The 15,975-nt window shown below is 39.3% G+C and overlaps 1 protein-coding gene across 1 annotated transcript; it reads right to left on the bottom strand.

Moving 5' to 3' along the window:
• Positions 1-421: 421 nt before the first annotated feature.
• Positions 422-15,701, bottom strand: DSCC1 (DNA replication and sister chromatid cohesion 1). Its single transcript, XM_075141233.1, has 9 exons — positions 15,474-15,701; positions 12,797-12,965; positions 10,217-10,351; positions 7,130-7,220; positions 5,652-5,790; positions 4,614-4,666; positions 3,265-3,422; positions 2,553-2,701; positions 422-1,777 (listed from the first exon to the last, which is right to left on the bottom strand). Exons 1-9 carry the CDS (start codon positions 15,641-15,643, stop codon positions 1,669-1,671), a joined length of 1,173 nt encoding a protein of 390 aa, XP_074997334.1. The 5' UTR covers positions 15,644-15,701; the 3' UTR covers positions 422-1,668.
• Between the last annotated feature and the right edge of the window lie 274 nt (positions 15,702-15,975).

Below are 15,975 nucleotides of genomic sequence, written 5' to 3'. Positions count from 1 at the left end.
GGAATGGTGACTCAACCACTGCCCTGGGCAGCCTGTTCCAAGGCCTGACCACTCTTTCAGTAAAGAAATTTTTCCTAATGTCCAATCTAAACTTCCCCTGGTGCAGCTTGAGGCCATTTCCTCTTGTCCTATCGCTTGTTACTTGGCAGAAGAGACCAACCCCCACCTCACTACAACCTCCTTGATGAGGTCTCCCCTCAGCCTCCTCTTCTCCAACTCTGAGAAGGAACCTTCTGGAGCTCTTAGAAGGACCACAGCTGTTGAAACCAGAGAGCGAATTCTTCGCGGCAATTCTTCCCAGCAGAGAGCCTTTATAAGCCGGCTGAGCCTCCACAGCTGGGTCAAACACCACACTTGCACACTTCAGAAATGTGGAGCACAGTGAAGTGATCTTGCATCAGTGGGCAAGAATAAGCAGAGCTCAGGAAGTAGTTTTTATTCAGCTTTTTATCTATAACAAAATTCCAAGGATGCACACATCCATCTTAAGAGTTACATTTGATTTACAGTTTCTTTCCTCTCCCCGCTCACTCTACATTTGGCACGCTAGCAATTCCAAAGTTTTTCATGCCTTACATCTGAGTTTGATGCAGCAAATGCTTTTTGTATAAAAAACCCTACAACTGTTAAGTTTAAAAAAAAAAATCTGAAAAATGTCTAATATTAAACTCCAGTTCACTGACATGCAAACAATCCTTTTTGATGATTACAAAATTTCAATTTCAGGCACTCCACTTTATGACAATATCATAAAAAAAAAAAATCCTGTTTCATTGCTCTACACAGAATAATATTCCACTCTAAGTTTTCAAGACACAATTTGTATGTGTTTTTTTCCCATGACAAAGTTTTTAAAAAATAATCACATTACAAAGTTTTATAAGCTCTCTTTAGAAAGCAAAGGTAGTCTTCTGTAAAACTTAATTTTACATCAGTTATATTCTAATGGCAGTTTATAGGAAGTTCATAACACAATGTCTAACTATTCTCTCGTATCTTCACACTTGATTGCAATTTGTTTTTTTGTAATATTTAAAAGGCAATTCTGCCAAGTGTTAAAGTGTTAAGAGCTTGTGCCAATGTTACTCACAGACATGACCACAAAAAGAACCACCTTCCAAAATTAAGAGTAGTATAGTCTCCATCAGGAATAATTTGTTCATGAACTTGTCAAGGTCTGCAGTATTCAAAATGTCAACACTGCAACGACATCTTAATCTTTAAGAATGCTCACTAATGGGCAAAAGACAAAGCATTTCATTTTGCTGTTGAAATCAATCCAATTGATTCAATTATTCTCAAGTAGGTTTTTTTAATGTCAGACTTCAGTTCATGGATAGACAGCTAAAGTGTATTCAAGAAGTAGCTTGACTCCTGGCATAACTACAGACACAAAGAAAAAAGAAGACGGGCAAGAGGAAGACGGGCAAGAGGAAGACGGGCAAGAGGAAGACGGGCAAAGGCTGCTGACACTAGTTTCTTAGAAGAGGCAAGTGTTCTCACATTCTACTTAGCTGAGCAGAAAACAGAACTCGTTCAAGAAGCTTAGCTGCTTAAACTCAAGAACACTGTATAATATTGGTTGATAACTCCTTTCCCCAGAAGGCAGCAACAAGCAACATTCACGGTTACTCCATTCAGTATTCTCAGTTTTTAAAACAATACTTGTTATGAGATGGGTCTTCTAGAATTATAAACTTTAACACCATTCTGCATTGAGGAGCGAGCATATTTTGTCAGAAGAGCACCAACTGTCTGCTTCTCTGCACATAAGTCTCTATAGAGGAAATAAAGCAGATGACATTGGCATTAGAGATATTCTCATGCAAAATGAATCCGTGAAATACTTGTAAATATAGCAATAAACTGGATTAGGGTATTGGGAGACAAAAAACCCTGTAACTGTCACATAATGCTTTAAATTACTGAAAGTTTAGAACTTGGCTTGACATTTATGCAACAGCCAAAACTACATTGTTTACTTCAAAAACAAGGATTTTGGTTTTTAGGGAGAGTTGGTTGGTTTTTATTATTATTGTTCTCTAAAGGGTTTTCAGTCTAGCAGAACAGTTAGCTTTGAACTAGTTAACTACATTACAGTAAATTTAGAGCCACTCATAAAGATTTGATGCAGTTACTTCTGAGTTACTATCTATATTTGCTCACATGTATCTTGGCTGGGCCTTCCAGATAGCACTGTAGCTTAAGTGTTAACGACCAAAAGAACAAAGGATGCAGTATAGGAAGCACTATTGCTCTATAGTTCTTGTGTTGTAAATATGGAGACATTATAAATGTCAGGAGGTTTATCCTTTGAGGTAAGTCTGCCTCAATCAAGTAAGACAGTTATCGCCCATTTAAATTCAGTAGGATCAGCTCTTTACACAAGTGTAAATCCAATGAATATAGCTACAGTTCCCAGGGGTGGGAAATTTCCATTTAAAATGAAAAGTATAGTATTTGAGGTAATCATAGCTGATAAGAAGTCAGCTATGCAAAAAGGGAAGAATATAACACTAATTTTATCTTAATAAAAAGAAATATATCCTTACTGTATGTAAGGGGTAATATCCACTTCTGTCCACTTTTCCCGTATGCTGAATAAGCTGTTGAATCTTTCCTGATTGTCTTCAGGTAAGTCTTCTACTTTTAGCAGAAAGATGGTCTCTGGTCTTGAGCTTCTGTCCACAAGAGCCAGGCCCTGTAGATCACCATCAGAGAGAAAGTGTTAAGTAAAGACAAAACAATTAAACTTCCTTCTTTCTGGCAATATAAGTTGTTCTTTGCACCTCAAAAGCCTTCTAAAACTGCACTACTAGAGGCAAAGTGAAAAAGTATCATAAAGGCGCTGTTTTACAGGCAGTATTTATCATTTCCTTTATGACAAGAAGGGAGGGGGAAATCCATTAATTCCCAACATCTCTCTGCCTCCTTTGAGCAAAAGGATTTCCATAGTGCTTGCTACTCTACTGGCTGTCACTACAATCTGCTCAACAATAGCTTCAGCTTCTGTTCTAGTTACATTTACAAGTATTAACTACACAGCTGCAACTTTTTTTCAAACAATAAAACATGCCAAACTTGCAGAAACCTGAATTGTCATGATTCCAGACTACTGATACTCATAGAGGATGTCATAAGATGTACTTTAACTCAAAAGCTGACAGAAATAACACAATCGATCCCCATTAATTGATAAAATCTACACGACACAAGTCAGTTAGCAGCCTAGTCATGAAAAAATCCATGCTTCTTTGTTTTTACCTTAAGCTGATCAAGTCTTGTTGTCATCCCTTCAGGGACACTTTGTTGCCAGACTTCTTGAAACTCCAAGAGATTGAATTTAACTGCATTTTGCAAAAGCATGTGTGCTATAGCTCTGCATATTTTATCTTCATGCATTTCAAAGTAAACCTCCCCTGCTGAGAAACAAAAACAGGTTATCTTGGGTTCTTGCTTTTTGATAAAAGAACAAAGAACAGCCTTGTATTTCCATTCTGTTCTACAGTCTTCTACAAACGAAGTATCCTGTTTTTTCTCTTCTTCAGGGAGTAACCAGACTTGGTATTTCTTTGGATAAATTATGTTATCTTCTCATTCTCAAGAACAAATTAAGCAGAGTATTATGTGTGTGCAGCACTGTCCAAGCTACAGTATTCATTTGTACCAATAAATGTATTTGCCTCCCATCTTTTCCCCTTTCAGAGTAACATTGTTTCTCCTACAGCTTTCATTCCTATTTCTGAATGTATTAAAGTGTTTGCTGTCTGTGGTTGAACAATTAAACAAAACTTTCACTTTCTTAATCATCCTTATGAGATGATGAAGGGAATAATGAGAATTTGTTTTCTTTCACGCTGACTTGGCTAAAATTCTCTGAACAGCATCAGGCATGAACACTTCCTTCCATTTTTTCAGTCATCTGGACTTCCTGCAATTCAAACTTGTTCCTTGTGCAACCTGCCTAAATATCCTACGAAGACAATCTGTGTCACTCCAACTACTTTCTTATGTCCTTTAAGGTTGAGTGCAACTCCTACTTCAGCCAAAGGTGGGATGAAAGCAATTGTGGGGAAGAATTCAGATTGAGATTAAGGCACTGAAATATTATGTCTATATGTGAGATGGGCAATGGAGATTTAATCAATACAATCAACGGATCTTGCGGTGCAGTTCAAGCAATCAAAGGCAGATGTCTGCTTCAGGCAAGCTGTATTCAGGGAGATCTACATGTCATTAACTATTCACAATAACATAATTAATTGCTTAAACATCTGAGACCTCCTAGGGTAACTAAAGAGACATTCAGCTAAATTTTACTAGTGATCTGTCTTTAGTCACAAAATTATGGCTTGTAGACACCTAATAAATCACTTCAGGTACCTCTGATAGTTCTTGATTTTTCCCTAGTGTCTTGTACAGTTTAATAGTCCTTTTTCCTATTAAACTTTCTCTAACAATTTTACTGATTTTTAGCTCACTGTTTGCTCCCTCCTTTTACTGGCATTGTAGCAAATTCATTTGTTTGGGCCATCCTCACAAAATCTGCACGTACTCATGAATAACTGTTTCCTTTATGCAAAGTTAAAATACGCATGCTTTCCTAAACTTACCATCATCAATGTGTTTCCTTCCATAGCTTAGAAGAATATGTTCTATCATCTCTCTGGAAAAAAAAAAAAAAAATCAGAAATCAAGGTTTAAAACCGTTCATTAGGACATTACAGAAACATTTACCAAGACGAAGATGAAGGAACAGGTAAAGTAAAAAAATCAAGGAGAATGGAGGATGGGACACGTCTTTGTGGCTGAAATGAACAAATTGCTAAAAACCTAGAAGTAAGTTAAAAGAGGACAAAAGGGGACTAAAAGGACAGATGGGAGTTAATTTCGCATGTCATCCCCAAAAGTCTCTTCCACTTTCTAGTTATAACTAGCAAAGACTAAAAGGCGTAACGAGAATAAGGAAAAGAGACTTTTGCAATATCACTTCTTTCCAATGAGAAGTGATGCAAGTCACAAATTTGGCAGTTAATTATCCCTTACTGAATAGCAGGTATTTGTCCAGACCTCTGGCATAAAATTACAACCTAACTGCAGACACTAATACTAAAGCAAGATTTCTTTTTGAGCCAAAAGCCAAATAAATGGAAAACATTACATATTGTAAATGTTGTTTGTTTGAATGGTAATCTTAAATTACTTCATGACGCCAAATGGCAGTACAATAAACTCGACTCTTAAGATCTGAATTCAGTATTATACCAGAAAATATACCACCATCTCAGACGTTATGCAAGAGGTAAACTAAACATTTTTGGCTAGCTTCAGAACAAGTATTTCAAGATGGTGAGCAATTTACGGCTTACGTACATGCTACTTCGATCATTTGCAATTCAGCAGTAATGTTTCTACTATTGAATCAATGGAAATATTACTAATAGACACAAAAAACAGTTTAGTAACCTGCCTGACTAAACTACTAATGCCCTTGTATATTTTACAGCCAAAGAAAATATATCATTAACACCATGGTAACTGGAATCTAGAGTTGTAAGACTATAATCCTAAAAAATAATTAATAATGATTGCAATTAGTAATAGTTAATAATGATTGTAGACAATTTTAAGTACTAAAAGTAATTGCTTACGTGGGCTCTAAAGAACCAAGTTCCTCAAGGCAGGCACGTAAAGGAACCTTAGTTAAAGACCAGGACTCTGAGTCTATTAGCTGAGTCACGTGATTCAAGAGTTTCATCTCATAGTCAAATTCCAAAATTCTCCAATATCCTGCCAAGTAGAAAACCACAAAACAGTGTTAGAAGGAAAACATTAACACCTTAATGCTATTCCCCTGAAGATACATTACAGGAGTCTGGACATTTAGGTCACATCTTTAAACAGTACAGTGACAGCATTCTGTCCTTTTCAGGATTAAAATTGAGAAAAAGAACAGAATAGTAAGAGCAAAGGTAAAGGAGAAAGAAATAAAATTATCTCAATTATTCATAACTGTTTATGTAGATTAACTGCCACAGATACAAAGACACTACAAATCCCATCCCAAGATGAATCAGACCTGGAAAAACTGATTTTTCAGGGAAAAACCCTGAAAAAAATAAAATTAAGGCACAGAACTGTATAAACAGAACGGGCTGCACTGGCCCTGCAAAGTGGCAGTTCAGGTCCAGCCAAGTTCACAGAAATCCAGATGTGACAAAGCACAGATCTGGTGCTGTGCAGCTGTAAATGACAAAATAATTTGTGAGATTGTCCTCACCTACCTGATGGGATGGCATAGAGAAGACGAAGCAGGAGTCTTCCCAGTGGTGCTCAGTGATGGGACAGAAGGCAACAAGCAAGTTGCAACAAGGGAAATCCCAGCTGGTTATTAGGATACTTTTTTCACCCTTGCAGATAGTCAAACACTGGAACAGCCTGGACAGAGGTTGTGCAATCTCCATCCTTGGAAATGCTCAGAACTTGACCAGTTGAGGCCCTGAGCAGCCAGCGCTAAGTTGGCCCTGTTCTAAAGCAAGGGTTTGGATCTGATAACCTCCAGAACTCAGTTCTGCCCTATATTATTCTATGACTAGGACTGCTGTCACCTCGTGTCTGGGTTTGGGCTTGGCCAAGTATAGGATGAGTAGGAGCTGTCCCAAGGTGAAGCACTTGGTCTATATGCCTCATATGGTAGGAAGACTTCTGGATAAACCCAGTCTGGGAGAAAGAAAGGACTATCAAAGGGCTGGGGTTACCTAAGGATCAGCTATTTTTGCCTCTAGAACCGCAGAAAGCAGTACCCACTCATCCATGAAGAGGGCAACCAACCAAAAAATACTCATGCTATGGGTGGGATACTCTGATGCCAGTGTTTGTAGAAGTAAAGAAGGAATTACCCTGGAAAGAGCCAGACTGGTCAATTCCTGCTCAGTTTTATCTTTTTGATCAGCTTCATAGCAGCAGAGGATATAGGAAATATGGAAGCAGATCTTAGTACTTTGAAGTAACTTGCACCTTGAAAGACGAGGATGTGGAATGGGCCTTAGAAAAAAGGAGAGACAGATATTTTGGGAAAAAAAGCAGGGTTATTTCCTCATAGGCAATAATATTCTTTAGAGACAAATACCTTCAATTTTGCAGGCATCTATAACCTGCAGTTGGTGCAGTATTTCTTCTTCACTTGCTTGAATCAGATTTAACAAATCTTCTGTTGTATACTGCAACAAGGAAAAAAATGAAGGAAATAAAACAGGTTATCCTTACTCCTCTCCTTTGCTTCAGCAAGCATGCTAAAAGCATAATAAGATATAATGAAAGAAAGACTTAAAAGATTGATTTTTTTTCCCCAGACTCTGAATTTTCTAAGGTTTACCACACTCTCTGAAACTTTTCCTGTAACTTACAACATTTTCTTGAAGGGTTATTCAATATAAAAACCAGTCTAACTACAGGGAAGTCTTGTGCAATGCATAAGTAATATACCTGTATTCCCAGGATGTCAAACTAGCCCAAGTAGGCATCATAAGTAAAGTATCACAGCAAAAATGAAAAGTCAATGTGTCCTGTCTTTCCTAAATCACATATTTTAATTTGTGGGATTCAAAGAAAAGGCAAAACAAAAATCACTTATCACTTTTGGATAGAAGTCAGAACTCCAACATAGTACCTCCACTGAGGGAAACCTTCCTCCCGCATGACCTCAACAGTTATGTGTTGTGTTTTGGTGTCTGCTAACCAATTAGCGGACATGCAGCACATAATACCCAGCCACAGTACATACAGCTCCTTGCAGAACAGTTACTTGGTGAGACGGGAGGGTGCTGTGGATACTGCGGTAAAGATTTAGGAGACATGGGAGGAACAGAAGGTATCATGACGAGTGAAGTAAAGGGAAGGAACACCAGACTGAAAATTGATAGGAAATAGGGCTTCATCAATTCCTTTATTCACCTTACAGCCTTTTTAATCAACTCTTAATATTAAGTTTTGTTGATTATAGTGTAAGAATAGTTCCTATTAAAAAAAAAATAAAATTGGATTAAGTACTTGAGATCTATCAGACCATGGGAACACAAATGGAACAACACTAAGTTTGGAACATCCACATGTTAAAAAAAAAAATTAATAAATACAGAAAGGTCTCCTCTTCCTGCTATGCCACTCCTATTAGACAGTATGTTGAAACATCATCAGGCTACACAGCACTGAACTCACATCAGTATTTCAGCAAGGGATGACCATATTATACAATACTTTAAAAAATACTGCTAGCAAATGAGAGCAAAAATATCCCCAGATCAATATGCAAGTGTGTCTTAGAGTTAGATACTGCCATTCAGATAAGACCCTGCACAGGAGTCCTTAGCATTTGTTCCCCGTGTGAGGCCCGGCTAGCATTCCAACAACTTTTTTAAGAAATCACTGCTCTCGGCTACGATGCTTTTATCAGCTGCATCATCCTTGCAAACATAAAATGGAATGGATTGACTTGTATCACGTCTATACCAGCAATTTCCAGATAAGGGTAAGAAACATATTAAATATATTAACTTGGATGCATTCAATCATTTGAATACACCTTGCCATCTCACTGTAAAACCCAGGATTTTAATTTGGTGCATCCTGAGCAAGCTGTGTACTAGTCTGTTTCTAAGTTTTCCTGTAGTCTACTAAATCACATCACTATGCTTCAGGCTTCCTTACAGTAATTCCTTATAGTGCTATAGTTCCTTTTGGTTCCTTTCCTGTAGTTCTCTGTGTATGATACAGTACAAACAACTGAAAACCATGAGAAGTTTACAGTAAGCCACCACAACATAGTAACTTGTTTTCAAACAGATTAAAGATGGCTTATTTGTTGCCAGCACCCAATAAATATTAAGTATAAGCAAACAACACAGCAAAAATTTTTACTACACATGTATTGTTTGGAATCCAATGAGAATTAGTCCCATAGGAAAGAGAGCTTTCCCGTGGAGAGTTTTCAGATTAAAGTTCCACCAGTGGCATAGCTAAGCTTCATCTACGTTTATCAGATATATCTAGTTATTCTCTAGTAATCCGATACATGAAACATTCTCCTTCAAAACAAACGGAGAAGATCAGTCCTCAAACTAGGCACTAATGTTTGGGAGACACTGACATGTTTTTATAAAATGAACTTAATATTATCAGTAAATACTATTGCATATGACATCTTTTTGTGTTGCTAGCCTTAGACAATGCTTATAATTTCTGGACAATTTAAGCCCTTTTCCCTCTGCCATCCCTTATTTTGCTGCTATGTCCTTCTATGCCAAGACCAGAGTAGGTAGGAAAAATGAATGGGGGGGGAAGGCAATGCTGGGGGAAAGATTTTGAAACTCATCAGAAATTAGATGGTTAATCATCCAGAGAGGCAGCATTTCTCTCCAAGGGAGAAAAGTAACATCTATGTTTGTACATGCAAGCACACAGAGATGGTTTGTTAGTACCAGCTTCAACCAAGCCTCAGTGTAAAAGACTCTGGAGCAACCATTTCTGTTTTTTAAAGTCAAAAGGAAAACCAACCAAACTAACAAAACTCCAGGATTTTTATAAGCCTTTTATCTGAGATCATATGCTGCACAGTCCAGGTCTCTCCATTACTGTTTAGATCCTACACTGGATTTCCTAGAAACATAAAAGGGCAGCAGGACAGGATTTTATTTGTGTTTTCCTTTCTTGTAGTGTCAGTCATATTCTCTGCCTTATATCATCCTCGTCTTTCTCTGCAACTCCGTGCTTCTCCTTGTCATCATAAATTACTGATTGGCAAGCGACTTGTACGTGGGTGTCCTGTGACCATATACTTAGCTCATACATGACATGTCATACATGACAGCCCCAAAGAAGGAGGAAAGGCTGCATTATACCTTGGTAGTCATATAACTCTCAAGGAACTTACAAAAGGTTCTGAAGATTGTCTTCAAGAAACTCCCCACATGAAAAGGGAAATCCCCAGTCTCTTTCGGCGTCCTTCCTTTTCCTTTTTTTACTAAAAAAAGGTTGCTTACCGGCTACTCAGTGAAAGTACTAATAATTACCAACTTGTTTAGAATAGTAGGCTCAAAAAATTAACTCAAAGCAGCACTGTGAAACATGGGAGGAAAGGCATTTTTCTAGTTAAAAATGTATCTTCACTTTAGTTTGCCCATTACCAATTACAAGAAAGTAATTTACGTAACTAATTTACCTTTGAAAATGTTGAAGTCTGATCTTTCTGGTTATCTGGCCCTTCATATGGATCTTCCATTAAAAGCTTCCTCAGTTTCTTCAGTTTAGGTCGACATCTCCTTAATTCCCAATAGTTATTGCCGAAGCCAGCAATCTACAAGAAAAAACAGCAACTCTTAAAACATTCTGATCTACCATTTGGATTCAAAGAAGCTTACCAAAAATTGTCAGCAAAAAGTATTAATCTAGTCACTGAGAACAAGAATTTATTAATAGGGTAATTACTTTAAAAATGAAACAATTATTGTAATATTTTCAATAAAAAAATTTACCGCAGCCAATAAAGAATAAAAATCCACTGTTGATTGATAAAAATATGTTCGTAGTGCATATCACAAAGGGAACAACTCAACTCTACATGCAAATGATAGAATATCATCATGGGATATATTTCTGCACAGTCCTCATGAACATTTCTTTTCATCTTAATACTAAGTTATATTACCGCCATAAAACCCCTCCTGTATTATCCTGTTTCCATCTTCCCTACTTCTTCTTCCCATGGGATCTACTTCATGGTCTTTTTACACCTTAATGAATCATCATGTCACTAAGCTCAAGTAAAACAGACATTAATGAGACAGTAAGTTACACTTGCACACAACTAACAAGACATCTCTGTTCCTTACTCTGATTCAACGCACAAATTTAAAGGGTGCAACAGGAAATTCAGGTGTAATTGATTCAACAACACTAATCTAATAAAACTTTACCTTCAGAGCAATCCTGAGGTGTTTCATGGAGTACGGCTTGGACTTGCTAAAAGATTCCTTGAAGAGGACAGTGTATCGGAGGCCCTTCAGCATTTTCTGCCATTTACCAAACCAACAGAATGGCAGAGGCAGAACAGGCTCCAGGTTTGTGACTCCTGACCAACCACAGCCTCCATGAAAAAGCCTCCAGATAGTACTTCAAAATAACCTAAATGCTTCACCAGACTGCTTTTTTTTTTTAAGGTCATCCATTAAAAAAAACCCAAAAAAACCCCAAACCAAACCAAACAAACCCCAAACTTTAAAATAATGTTCCATTTAAATCAACTATAAGCAAATCACCTATATGTAGAATAAGTCCTATCCAAATTCTAATACAGAGAAAGCTCTCAGTTTTTAATCTAACTATTCCATAGCTCGCTTGGCACAAAATTCAGGTAAATACTAATTTCCTGATAAACTTCTAAGCTTTTTTTCCCTCCATGTCAAATAGCATTTACCTAAGTGTTAGATTTTTTTCCTGCCAAGTTTTTTTCTGAGCAATTTGGTAATGAACAAGAAGGTACTCTGCATAGAAAAGAAAATAAATAATCCTAATTTATAATCCAAAGCTCATAACTGGAGCTGGTCTGTTTGAAGTGAATAAAATGGCAGATGCCTTGGCTGTGAGTATTGACCTTGCCAGTGGTACAAAGAATGGCACCGAGACTGCAGGAGAAGGGCAGTGAAGCCCCAACACACTGAGTAAACATAGTATCTTTTGCAATGTTTCAATTTGCAGTGTTAATACACCATATAATGTTTTTGAAAACATTAAGAGAGCTCTTAGAAATAAAACTCTCAAAATAATTCCTAAGCAAATCACATTTATATCATGTTGACATATGTGACTTCAGAGGACTAGTGAGATCATTAAACATAGCAAAAAAAAAAGAATATGGAAGAATATTACTTTCTCATTAATCTACTTTAGTTTGAATTAACTTTTTCTATTAGCTGAACTGCTGACTTCACGGAAGAAATGATGTTGTTTTGATTATTATGTTCATGAAAGGACAAGCAGGATTACTCTTCAATGATGTCATTATATCCATTACAGCAAATAATGACGTAGTAATAATATTTGCCTAATTATTTTTAGTAGAATTTTATTAACTATGCTTCAGAAGAGCAGAGAACAATGAATTCTTTAAACTGAGAACTCTAAAATCATTCACTGCAACAAATCTTTCCAGATGCTAGTTGAAAGAGAGTCACCTTTGAATATATTTCTGTATTTAAAAAAATAACATTCAGGCATGACATCGTATAATCTGCCTTTCGGGAAAGCACTCCTAAGAAACAATTTGCAAACAGCTTATTTTAAAAATAGCTGCTAACACTAAGAAATTAAATTTTCTTTGAAAGCTTTTAATACCTAACACAAGTAATTACTATCCACTGAAAATAAACGAAAGTTTTAACTTCTTAGAAACAATAATTATCATACATTATGGATAAAATTCAGTTGCCTAAAGAAGGGGCCTAGAGCCATTTTGGACACCCTAAGGTATAGCGTGCCCCCTGTGTACAAAGCATATTTATAAAGACATTCTCCTGGGGCTGTTCAATATACAAAGAACCTACAGGAGACTCACGTCCTTCCAGAGTGGCAGCTCGTAGCTAGACCAATACCACAAGGCATCAAGATGGTATTAGAAGCCTATGTTTAGGCAACTGAATCCCAGCTGGGTTTCTCATATGCATCTTGGATAAAATACAAGAAATTATAGAGAATAAGAAAGTAGGGAATTAAAGCAAACAAACAAAAACCCAGAAAGACATACCTGTGAATGAATAATATCACAAGATGCTTGATCTGCATTCAGCTGTTCTGGAGTTTTGCAACCAGGAATAAACAGCAGCATATTTGAGGTATCTGCTATTTTCATGTCGTAAGTTTTGTCTTTGCTGCACAACACTGCTTGTTCATCCTTTTCACCACGGATTACTAGGCTGGAAAAAAAATAGCATAAAAATAAAGATGTATTTTTACCTCTATTTCAGGATGAACAGCTATTAAACTTGTCTGATATTTTTTGACATTTATACATTGGTAAAGAAGTTATAAACTGCAATTCTATTTGGTAGCAGAGTCACAGTATACCAAAATATAAAGATGTAATTGTCAATTAATCTCAAATATCTTAACATTATGTTTTTTCCTCACCTTTTTGAGTTTTCCCACTCTGAAAGACAAGTACACAAGGTTTTTAAGCAGATCACAGTCGAACCTCCTCACCTGCCTTTGCACAGAAAGCCCCCTAAAACACTGATTAGGTGATGCTTAAAGCCTGAACTAGTTCACTAATCTTAGAAATGAGACTACAACTAGAATTGTTCTTTAATGAGGACCCTTGTAAAACAAGAAAGCAAACAGAAATTGTGTCTATTGTGCAGCATCCTTCAGATAATTCCCTCTCAAAAACATACACATTTTCTTGCAAGTAATTCCAAGCAGGAAAGAAAACCTTCTAGAGCATTTCAGTACAAAGAATCAATGCAAACCCCCCTCTTCAGCTCACATACTTGATTAAATAGAGATTCTTAGCGAGGACATGACAACACCGAAGCAGGACCACAACAGGGGAACATTCAGTTCCTCCCAGGCTACACTAAATTAAGTGCTCAGATTCAATTTAATCAAACTGCTCTTCTTTCTTCCAAAAGCTTGCATGCATGATTAAAGCTCAGCTGTGCTCCAAGTGCTCCTCAGCATGATTCAGGCCTCTAACCAATTGCAGTTTATCAATATTGCACTGAGTATGGACAGGCTTAATAACATACATCTCTGTCATGGTTTAACCTGGCAGGCCGCCAAATACCACGCAGCCGCTCGCTCACTCCCCCCCTCCCCGGTGGGATGGGGACAGAATCGGAAGGGTAAGAGTGAGAAAAACTCGTGGGTTGAGATAAAGACAATTTAATAGAACAGAAAAGGGAAAATAATAATGATAATGGTAGAATATACAAAACCAGTGATACACAATGCAATTGCTCACCACCTGCGCTGACCGATAACCAAGTAGTGATCGCTACTTCCTGGAACACGCCTACCATTCATATACTGAGCATGACATCACATGGTATGGAATACCCTGTTGGCCAGCTGGGCCAGCTGTCCCGGCTATGCTCCCTCCCATCTTGTGCGCGTAGCTTAGTCGGTGGAGCATGGGAGCTGAATGTCCTTGACTAGGAGGGTACTTAGCAACAACTAAAAACAGCAGTGTGTTATCAGCATTCTTCTCATACTAAATCCAAAACACAGCACTAGGAAGAAATTTAACTCTATCCCAGCTAAAACCAGGACAATCTCTGGGGACTATTTTCTTTAGAGGGAGTTCTAATGTTGTATAATTTTAAACATTTTTATGATGTCACTGGCATTGCAGCAAAGGAAGAAACTTTAAAACAGTACCAAAAACTTATCTAGAATCTGTTCTTGGTCCAGAGGTAGATGTCATGTAACCATCCTACCAAATGCCTATGCTAATACTGTACATCCTTCTCCTGTCCTCTTTGTCTAACTTGTAGGCACCCTGCCATCCACCCGACCTCAAGAGCTCCAGTAAGAAAATCTCAGAAGCCAGAGGGATTCATTTAAAGACATAATCTCCTTCCCTAAACACAAATTTTTAGGCATCTACCTCTATAAGCCCGGCAAGAAACTCTCCTCAGTTTTAGCTAGAAGTCTCTTGAGAAGCAATTTTTCCATATGGAAAAAAAAACACCAAAAAAACCCCCACACCAAACATGACAGAACAGTCACCAATACAACAGCCTACAGAAGTGGGAAACTTTAGTAATAAAGTTGCTACTCTGACCAGATTGAACAGTCTGGGAACAGGAACTGAGCTTGTTTTCGGTCCTTGTCACTCACTCACACTGTAGCAATACATGAACCATCCCCTAGCTCATCTTTTTGTTTAATGTGCACAACAGTTACTTTGCTGAAATAATCTAAATGTGTTATAAATACCCATCATAAAGTGCTGTTATGTTTGCTTTGTTTGTTTTAGGTGGTGTTAGCTTTTAGTTTCCAATTTAACTGAGCCAGGTTTAAGGGACAGTTACATTTTCATGCAAACCGTATGAGAAGAATTAAAGTCTGGAAAAAGCGACGTTTAAGAGCCATGTCAGATACTTAACACTAACAATGGGATAGCGCAGCCCTGCCCCATCTCCTTCCCGCGCCGCTGCTCCCCCACGCACGGCGGGGCGACCTGTAAGGGTGGAAAACTCCAGCCTCCCGGGGCGGGCCTGCCCCGGTTCCTCAGCCTGCCTCGGGTCGCCGTTCCGGCCACCAGGCCCCAAGCGGCGACGGGGCGGCGGGGGGTGTCGCCGCGGTCCGGGCCTCGCCTGGCCTCAGGGGCTTCGCCTGAGCCCAGGCCAGGCGAGGCGAGGCGCGGCCCGGACCGCGGCGACACCCCCCGCCCTCCAGGGGGCGCCCCACCCCGCCCGTACCTGCGTCCCGCCTCCAGCTCGGCGCAGAGGCCCGGCTCCAGCTGCAGCAGGCAGCACTCGCCGGCGCCGGCCTGCGGACCGAAGCTGAGGCAGTGCACGACCGGCAGCAGCTCCGCCGGGTTCAGTTTGGCCGTCTGCAGCGTAGCGTCTACCTCCCCGCGGCTCCGCATGGCGCCCGCCGGGTCGACCCGCTCCGAAAGCCGCGCCACACCGTCCTCCGCCCCCGCCGAGGCGGTGCCGGTCGCGGCAAGGGGCGGGAGGCGGTGAGCCGGGCACTGTCGGCGCGCGCAGGCTGGGTTGATTCTCTGGTTGCCTGCGATGCCGCCCGGCCGTGGCCGGCGGGGCGGGCGGCAACACCTCGGGGCTACACTGAAGGGAATGGCTCTGCTCAGCGGCAGCACATTCCCGCCCGGCGAGGCCCGGGCCAGCCCGCGGGGGTGCAGCTCCACCGCCGGGTCTGATGCGGGACAAACCTCCCGATTTCTGTCCGGCTGCACTAGAG

Source organism: Calonectris borealis, chromosome 2 (genome assembly GCF_964195595.1).
Source record: "Calonectris borealis chromosome 2, bCalBor7.hap1.2, whole genome shotgun sequence".
Classification (NCBI taxonomy): domain Eukaryota; kingdom Metazoa; phylum Chordata; class Aves; order Procellariiformes; family Procellariidae; genus Calonectris; species Calonectris borealis.
The sequence above is the reverse complement of the archived record's forward strand: the minus strand, read 5'-3'. Positions and strand labels throughout refer to the sequence as shown.